The sequence below is a fragment of the Rhinichthys klamathensis genome, unplaced genomic scaffold (assembly GCF_029890125.1).
Source record: "Rhinichthys klamathensis goyatoka isolate OS25496 unplaced genomic scaffold, OSU_Roscu_1.1 h1tg001143l_1, whole genome shotgun sequence".
Lineage (NCBI taxonomy): Eukaryota > Metazoa > Chordata > Actinopteri > Cypriniformes > Leuciscidae > Rhinichthys > Rhinichthys klamathensis.
Genome location: NW_026607362.1, coordinates 245,087 through 255,000, shown reverse-complemented (window position 1 = coordinate 255,000; position 9,914 = coordinate 245,087). Strand labels below are relative to the sequence as shown.

The 9,914-nt window shown below is 41.5% G+C and overlaps 2 protein-coding genes across 2 annotated transcripts in view; both read right to left on the bottom strand.

Moving 5' to 3' along the window:
* The window catches only part of LOC130079564 (serine/threonine-protein phosphatase PP1-beta catalytic subunit-like), an 18,322-nt gene extending 14,920 nt beyond the window's left edge, over window positions 1-3,402 (bottom strand). The window contains exon 1 of the mRNA XM_056244874.1: window positions 3,312-3,402. Coding sequence (XP_056100849.1) covers window positions 3,312-3,360 — 49 coding nt within the window. The 5' untranslated portion in view covers window positions 3,361-3,402. The remainder of the gene's footprint in view (window positions 1-3,311) is intronic.
* Window positions 3,403-9,197: 5,795 nt separating this feature from the next.
* On the bottom strand, window positions 9,198-9,638 carry LOC130079576 (histone H2B-like). Its single transcript, XM_056244888.1, has one exon. It carries the CDS (start codon window positions 9,611-9,613, stop codon window positions 9,239-9,241), a length of 375 nt encoding a protein of 124 aa, XP_056100863.1. The 5' UTR covers window positions 9,614-9,638; the 3' UTR covers window positions 9,198-9,238.
* Window positions 9,639-9,914: the final 276 nt, after the last annotated feature.

The following is a 9,914-nucleotide window of genomic DNA, read 5'->3' as shown; positions in this document are numbered from 1 at the left end:
AAAGATGCAGATAGATCGATCCATCAACAGACACACAGAATCACAGGAAGCGTTTCAGGCGCTGTAACACACACACACACACACACACACACTGGAGGAGCCAGTCAAACCAGAAACACACACACATAAAGAACCTGTTTGAGAACAGCCACTTGTGTGTGTGTGTGAGTTTGTGTGTGTGATTAAACATAAATCTCCTCACAGCCTCACAATGATGACCTTGTATGGGCACAACACACACACACAGACACACTCTCTCTCTCACACACACACACACACACACACGCGATTCTTTTTTTTCCTTGTGATGTCACTAAACCATAACCATAAAAAGATTGTAAAATTATGATTTGAACAACTTTACAGTTCAAATAATACAAGTTTTAACAAAAAATTAATAAAGTTAAAAGTTATTATTTAAACAAACAATAATAATAATAAAAAGTGGTTACCTCTGAAAACAAAGCAGAAAATATATATTTTTTTATTTAATGTTTATCTGACAGGGATTAGAACATTGCTTTCTAAAGAACAGAGTAGATGCCGGTCCACGACTCGTGTCCCTGTGAGGCTGCACTATTACAACAGAAATTACAGACGATTGAGTTTAAAATGTATAACTATTAAATACATACAATAAATAAGTCCATACATGAGATAAGATATGGGCTTTAGTGGATGTAGAAATCACTATAAACCAGAGTCACATTTAACAATACAAGAACACAACAGTGTGTATATCTGTGTGTGCTAACATGCAACATTACGTGTGTCTGCGTTGTGTCGTGTGTGTTGTGTGTGTCGTGTGTGTTGTTGTGTGTTGTGTGTGTCGTGTGTGTTGTTGTGTGTCGTGTGTGTTGTTGTGTGTTGTGTGTGTCGTGTGTGTTGTGTGTGTCGTGTGTGTCGTGTGTGTCGTGTGTGTTGTGTGTGTCGTGTGTGTTGTTGTGTGTCGTGTGTGTTGTGTGTGTCGTGTGTGTTGTTGTGTGTCGTGTGTGTCGTGTGTGTCGTGTGTGTCGTGTGTGTTGTGTGTGTCGTGTGTGTTGTTGTGTGTCGTGTGTGTTGTTGTGTGTCGTGTGTGTTGTGTGTGTCGTGTGTGTCGTGTGTGTTGTTGTGTGTCGTGTTGCATTGTGTTGTGTGTCGTGTTACTATATCGATAAGATAAGAACATGTGTCCGATATATTAAAGCCGATAGTAGTGTATTATCTCCTTCAGCTGAGACGCTTCACACACTGTTCAACATGAGGGTTTGAGTTGCTGGAAATATGATCAGAAACACTTCAAAAAAGGAAAATACAGTAAAGTGCAACATGTGCAGCGCGAGTGTGTCATATCGGCTTCATAAACTATCATGAGAACATCATAATTGTGTGTTCATATCGGCTTCATAAACTATCATGAGAACATCATAATTGTGTGTTTGGGACGTGGCTTTTTTAATGTAAGAGTTTTTAAGGACTCGAGTGGGAAAGATTGTCCCATCATGACTCATGTTATATCTGTGGATCTCAGAGTCACTGTGACTCAGGAGACGAGGAAAACACACACGGACATCTGTGATAATGCCACACAGTCTCTACTAAACCTAGAGTTCTCAGTGTGTGTGTGTGTGTGTGTGTGTGTGTGTCTTCTGGCTCTGATGAAAACCAGTCCCGGCTATTTTCAGATCTCTTTCTCCCCAGCTGTGCACAACCAAATATGGTCTTGTGTAGAATGAAGGATGAAGGTTTTGCAGCGTTCTGGAGAATCTCCACACACACACACACACACACACACACACACACACACACACACACACACACACACACACACACACACACACACAGAAACAGCTGCACTTTTAGTCAGCATGAAGTCAAAATGGATAATTGTTAGTTATGGAATATTGCGGAGTTTATTCCACATGATTTATGGCTGCGCATCATCAGGCTATAGTTAATAATGTTGAGTCAGAATCAGTTCCTCTCAGCATCTCTTCTCTGATGATGTGGGCGGGGCAACCTGTCACTCACAGGAGACCAGCCAATAACAAACCACGACCAACCAATCAGTTCCCCACGGACACAATCAAGCCCCGCCCACATTAGATCTGGTTCCTGAAGCGTCTCGACACAATAGAGGAGAGAAGAGCAAACTTCCCTTTCATGACTAGTTTAAACATTAATGTGAATAACTTGCACATTAACTGAGTCATTAGTGACTATTATTAATGAATGTACACAGAATATTTAAATGACTTGACTATGACTGAAGAACTGAATAAAAGAACATTAAAGGGAACATGATCCTTCGCTCATCATTTACTCGCTCGCCGCTTTCTTTCCCTGTTCTGGAGACAGCCGGAGAAAAGCCTCAGTGTTGTTCGCTTTCCAACGTTCTTCAAAATATCTTCTTTCACGGAAGAAAGTGATGATGATGAGGAAATGAAGGCAGAACATCAGGTTCGGGAGAACTAAAGCTTTAACAGTGCAAAACATCCCAGACATGTTCAATATTCAACTAAATATCTGTTGATTGATTCATATGACTGACAGACACTCCTACATGCTTCAGCTGATGGTCACACACACACACACACACACACACACACATCATCACAGCTGTTGTGAATCGCATAATAATATGCAAAATCACACTTGATATATGACTTGCATATTTGTAAATTCACACTGACGATTTTTGTCCTTTTTAAATATAGTACACTTATAAAATTAGATCATTTCGACATAACCGACAGGACATGGTTTTGCTTGTTTACGTCACACAATAAAGAACAACACATTCTTCAAATAACTCCAGTATTGGTTTGCTGACGTCACCGGCGGGGCGTGACGTCATTTCAAAACAGTGTGAGGACAGACATCATCTTACATGCTAACAAACAATAACTCGAGTTAGAAACACACCGACCAAAAATACTGAAATACACGGGAATGATATGAACTTTCAGACACACACGGGCGTAACGTTTACAGGGAGTTTGCTATTTTAACCGGCGAATATTGACGCTATAAACTTGTAGATTTGCAGCTACAGGAACACACTTTAATAACACGCGAACATACTCAACACATCACGTCTGTCATCCCGAAATAAAACACAAAATCACACATCATGTGACACTGGAGGGAATTGAACCGGAGCGCGCGTTTGTTGTCGGAGGCCGAGCTGACATATTCTCACACACACACACACACGGGCCTTTCGGACACAACCCCGCTGGAATGAGCGAGTACACCCGCCAGACTCGATCCCACAGACCCGATCCCTGACGCCGAGGAGAGAGAGAGAGGTGCCGAGGAGCGCTACTCACCCTCCAGTAATCTGGAGATCAGAGAATCCACGTCCAGCTCCTCCGCCATTACTGACTGACTGACACCCGCAGCGCGCTCGATCACTGCGCGCGCACGAGTCTCCTGACCTTCACAGAGGCGGTTACGCGCTTCACTGAACCGAAACACCCAGTCACTCCTACACCACATCTTCAGTTTTACAAACTTTATTTATTTATTCAAAGTAAACGAATTATAATATATTTACGCTTTGTATTTCTATCTGTGTATTTTCTATTTTTTCTCTTTGTATTTTTATCGTGTAAAGTGCCCTAATAAGCTGCATTAAAGGCGCTATATAAAATAAAGTTTATTTTTATTATTATCATATTTCCTTTTTTTTTAACATTTTACACATAGCCATTGAGTCATTTCTATTTAAAAACTCTACTTTGAATGAATAAATGACTTTTTGTATTAATCATGGCAGTTTACACACATAAAAAGTCTAAATGAATGAAAAGAAAAATGTGTCTCATGATGATCATCAATGTTTCCACTAAACGACATACATTTTGATTTTTAGTCAAATACTGTTTTTTTTTATGAAACACTTAAATAAAAACTGTACATTTGAGACGAAATTAACAGTTGGATTTATTTATTTGACATTCAGAGGATTTATTAAGGTATCATATAGGGCCAGTTGTTCAAAGGTAAGCTGATCGGATGTTGGTTATCAGATTGGATCAAATCTTGAAAATGGGTTGCTCAAAAGGGAAAGAAGGAATCTGAAATCAGATTAGATCAGGGAATCCAATCCTAGTTTTAATCTGGATCAAACCTTCAGTTTGTGTTGTTCAAAACTTGTCAGTGGGATTTGGATAACTTTGATCCAAAGAAACAGGATTATCCTGACCCCAACAGGGGGTAGGATTTCAAGGTGGATTTCAGGAAGAAAATGTAGTAAAACTTTAAAATTGGTCAAATAATACATTTGTATCATTTAGTGTATATACTTTTATTTATATTTTGCACTTGACTTGTGTAACCGTTGTAACAGTGATAAAGTAGACATGGGCTAACAATGAAGCTATTCAGTATAGTAAAGTAAAAATAAAATAAAAATTATCTTGTCCCCATGAAATAATCCCCCAAACAGATTTCAATAACAAACAAAAATAATATATTCATTTTTCGGTCATTCATCACCGTATATTAATTTCAAAGAAACAATCATCAGAGATGAGCCTGTCAACAATAATGTCTAACAATTGCATCCCTTGCTATTCGTCCAGTCAGTCCCTGATTCTGACAGACCACCAGAGGTTGGTCTGGTTCTTCAACAGGCTCAGGTGCATCATAACCATCATCACGGAGAGGGACAGCGCCTGGTAGCGATGTTGTGCAGGACGATACACGCAAGTATTATGTTGCATGCTCCCTGTGGTTCCACTCGCAAGTAGTTAAGGCATGCAAAGCGTCTCTTCAGAACTCCATTTAAACGCTCAATTGCACATCTTGTTTTGCAATGAGCAGTGTTGAAGCGTGCCTGCGCAGGTGTGGTTGCTGCACGAAAGGAGTCATCAGCCATGGTAGGAGTGGATAGGCACTGTCTCCTAATATTATGCCATCCGGTCGGTTGGTTTGGAGCTCTCTGTATAAAGCACTCTCTCTCAGGATGAGAGACCCAGGCCACTTCACGACAGTTTGTGATGATGAGGTCAGCATCGCCCACAAGTTGGATGTTGATGCTGCGCCTCCCCTTTCGGTTGATGTACTCCCAATCCCTCTCATGAGGTGCTTGGATATGCACATGAGTGCAGTCAATAACCCCAATAGTATTGGGCATGTTCCCCAAATGAAAAAACTTGTGCTTGGTCTGGGCAATCTGGACATCCTTTGGAAGTGAAACAAACTGATTGACCAGGCTGGCCAATGCAATTGACACAGCTTTCACTACATCACTCACAGTTGATTTGTCCACTCCCATATTATCACCAACAACTTGGTAGAAAGTCCCAGATGCATAGAAGCGCAGACCAATGAGGACCTGTTCTTCCACAGACAGACTGTGACTCCTTCGGGTTCTCCGTTGAAGTTTTGGCCTGACAAGGTCTGCAATGTACTTAATATCAGCATTCCCAAAGCGAAAGCGAGCATACAGTTCTTCAGTGGTGTATTGCTCCAGTGGTTGTACACCCTTTGACGGTATCCTCTTCCACCAACACGGTGGTAGCGATGGACAATACCTGCCATGTCAGTGCCTCTCTCTAAGTCCTCTGAGAAAGGCTGAATATAAGATGGCTGTCAAATACCCACACACCAATTGGCTGACGTGCTGTGGCTTGTTTTCAATTAAATCAATCATGCCCAAGGCCTATAAATACTGTGTTCACTACAACAGAAGCGGTGAAACCATGTGTGGCAGAGCGGGTTAGACCCCGCCTTGTTATTTGTGGCTGTCACATGAGTGATAGATGTGGCAGCCTATCGGCCGCTGTCCCTGGCCTATTTAAAGACTGTTTATGCCACCTGGTCATGCGTCATTGTTAGCTCCGCCCCTTGTTGCAAACGACTTTTCTCCAGTGTTGTGACGTATTTCCGAGAGAAACGGAATACTAAATGAGGCAAAATGGTGGGCGTGGCTTTTTTCCCAACTAGCACCTGATTGGATCTAGAAAAGTAGGTGTTGTCATTCAGCCTGTCTGCTGTCAGTTGGAGGGGCGTGGTTACGGATGTTAAGCCGACGCCCAACCCGTCAAACCTACGTCATCAGGGAAGGTCCTCCAACGCAGAGGGGAAAGTTCAGATTTTGATTAAAGATTACGAAGCCAAAAAATTTTTTTGTGTGGATTGACTTGCATGGATGAATTGTTCACCACAAAACGATCAATTTAGGCAAACAAAGTAAGTATGGTCAATTTTGAATTCATGGGGACTTTAAAGTTTCAACTACTATTTAACTGAGCTAATCAACTGATGTCTGATGTTTTTAGCAGGATATTGATTCCTTTGAAGATGCTCCGTCTTAATGTGGACGTTGGGCTGATCGTTTTCTGCATAAAATCCATTTAGACTGGCTGCTGTCTTGCTGCTGTTACTGTGTTTGTTGTATGTCTTCACCGCTACAACCATCGATCTGTTCACCGCTGCAGGTGCCGAAGTGGTGTACGTGGCCTCGCCCTTCAGTCATCTTATCATTGGCTGCCTGTGTGTTAAGTTGTATGTTTCTTTATTTTTGTTTTTGGTTAGATTGGATGTTGATTTATTGTGCAATGTGTTAAGTTGCAACTTTGTTGCCCTGTGATTTTTGTGAACTTGTTTTGTCTACAAGTTAGTGCTCCCTTTGTGGTGAGTGTTTGGTACCACCAACCACTCCGAATTTTGTTATTAGTTGTGTTTAGTATCATTTGTTTAGTGTATTCATTAATCTTGTTTTTGTTTATTTTAGGCTGATGGACCCCGGGTTGGGAGGCTAGCTTTTCTTGCCTTCTGGTGGTGGTACTTCAAGCACTGAGCGTGGTGTGTGCGTGTGGCTTTTGAATTAGATACTTAGCTAGCCTCCTCCACTCCGGGTGAGCCTCAGCCATCTTAATAATTATTTATTGTATTTTATTTTCTTGTTTATCGTGTGTGTGGATGAACAGTGTGGTACGAGTCATGTGTGTGTGTGTGACATCCTGCCTTACAGTGACCAGAAAGTTTTACCTATTGATGTGAACTTAATAAATTAACTTTTGTCCTGATATCCACGTCTCTTTGCCCTCCATGGTAACGAACCTCTGTGCCCTATTTACATTGGGTAGTTATTTCCCCTCTCTCTGAAGAGGGGTGGCGTAGTCAGCTTGTTATTTATTTACCACTATACGATTTGGTACTTGTGAACCGTTTACCACCCACCGCAACGCTACACATGGACTCAAAAGGACCTAATTTCACTGTTGCAGAAACCCATGCACTGCTGGAGGGTGTTCAGTGCCATTATGCCTCAGTAGGAAGCTCTGTTGCAGGTGGAATGGTGACTAACAAAAGGAAGAAAGACATTTGGGTTGAAACCACCCAGAATGCAAATGCAATGGGGTCTGGCCAGAAGAGGACCTTGGAGCAAGTGAAATTTAGATGGAAGAATCTGAGGGCCAGAGCAACGAAGGACCTTGCTGAAGCAAAACACACCCAAACAGCCAACAAATCCTTTAAGAAAGGTGAATACACAGATGTGATTCTGGACATTATTGGAGGTGAGAACTCTAAAGCTCTGCATGGGATTCAAGGTGTTGTAGGGGATGGTGAGCCTACGATTGTAGAGGAAAGTGAGCCAGTTCCTCCTAATGCAGAGGAAACATTCATTCTGGATCTCAGCCCTATTATTGAAGAACAACCTGGATCCTCACTGGTAGAGCCAGCAGTCACAGAGCTCAGAAAAGAGGCTTGAAGCGTCCTTTGTCGAACAAAAATGATGATTTCTATTTCTTAAACGAGAAACTGAAAGAGCAGAAGCACAGATACTCCTGGCAGAGGAACAAATCAAGCTGACCAAACTACAGCAAACCAAAGCGAAACTTCAGATCCGCCTCATAAAAGCGGGCTTGGAAATGCTGGTCTCTCCTCCTCAGATGAAGAAGAACCCTGAACATTCTTTATTTCGTTAACTATTGGATATTTAGCCATTTCATTTTTTTTAAGATGTTTTCAAAATGTCCACAATGTATTTGTTAATGTATGTTTGTTGTTTATTTTGTTGTGGTTCAGATGTGGGTCATAAAATAAATTATGATTAGAAGTGGATGTTTATGTTATTTTTGTGTTTTGTCTCAAAATAAGAAACACTTACAGTGACCCCATGTTGGCTCTTCTACCCGTTCATAGCTGGTAGCCCACATTGTGATATGTTGTCCCATTTAGAGCGCTGGTAATCCGGATTTGGTAATCTTGAAAACTGTGTATCTGGATCAGGGTGATCCAGTCCAATGTTGCTTTGAAAAAACGGCATAAAAGAAAGACGGATTACCTGATCCTGGATAGAAAAAAATGGGATTTCCAAATCCGGATCATTTTGATCCAGATTAAATGTTTTGAACAACTGGCCCAATGTTATTTACAGGGTTGGGGAAAGTTACTTTTAAAAGTATTGCGTTACTCCCTAAAAAAGTAACTAATCGCTTTACTTGATTACTTTTTATGAAAAGGACGGATGGAAACAGTTACCTATTTTTTTTTTTTAAAGTAATGCATTACTTTACTAGATACTTGAAAAAATAATCTGATTACATAACTCAAGTTACCCCAACACTGGTTATTTGTGATATTTAAAATTTTAGAGTGTGATCTGGTTTTCTGTGATTGATTAGACTGTCAGTCAGTTTTTCTAAGCACACACACGACACTAGGTGGCGCTATAATAAGGCGATTTCTGTATTAGATTAAGATTAGTTTAACTTTATATCACCAAGCAATAAGCAGTTTAACTGAGTTAAAGTGAAATAAAAGTCATGCTGTAACACAATACAAACAACACCAAAGATTTAAACTAAAACGTGTCAGTCTGTATGCAAATGTTTTTGGTTGGAATTTCATGGTCATTTAAAAACACTGGATCTCATTCACCAAAGAAAAATTAATAAAATAATAATAAAAAAGTAACAGTACTTAGCTGAAACTGACCATAGTATTGGGGAGTCTACTCTCAATAGCTCTAGTGTCGGAATCAACTACAAGCATCGACTCTGTATTTGTTTTCAGACGTGTTGTTTGTTTGTGTTATTTATCTTTTTACAGTCTATGGTTTGACATAAATAGAGTGGAGGTGGAGAAGTCGATTCCAATATTAGGAGTCAGGTATCGGAGTCGACTCCAAAAAAACCGAAATCGAACATCCAACCATTTAATCATCAACAAGCATGATCAGCTCTTTCCAGGCCAGTGTGTGTGGCTCTTAAAAGAGCCTTTGTGTGAGCGGCTCCGGCCTCTACTTGGAGCTGGTGTACTTGGTGACGGCCTTGGTGCCCTCAGACACGGCGTGTTTGGCCAGCTCTCCGGGCAGCAGCAGACGCACGGCGGTCTGGATCTCTCTCGACGTGATGGTGGAGCGCTTGTTGTAGTGAGCGAGACGAGACGCCTCACCGGCGATGCGCTCGAAGATGTCGTTGACGAAAGAGTTCATGATGCCCATCGCCTTGGAGGAGATGCCGGTGTCAGGGTGAACCTGCTTCAGCACTTTGTAGACGTAGATGGCGTAGCTCTCCTTCCTGGACTTTCTGCGCTTCTTGCCTCCCTTCGCGGCGCTCTTGGTGACGGCCTTCTTGGAGCCCTTCTTAGGCGCGGGCTTGGCTGGTTCAGGCATGATGAGATGATCGCAGAGTTGACGAGTCAGTGTGAACTCAGCAGCGACACTGAGGCTTTTATTCACTGCACTATGCTAATTTACGAGGAGACACGGAGCTCTTCTGATTGCCTGTTTTCATTGGCCGAAACCCATAAACTCGTGTTTCATTGGACAACTCAAAGCATCATGAGCGGAATGAGGGCCAATCACAGGCGGTTAAATGATAGCCCCGCCTACCATCCTGTGTTTGAACGACACGGTTTCCTTTGTTTCATTTCCCGCTTTTTATTTTTAGATGTTGGTAATTCTGATTAAATAA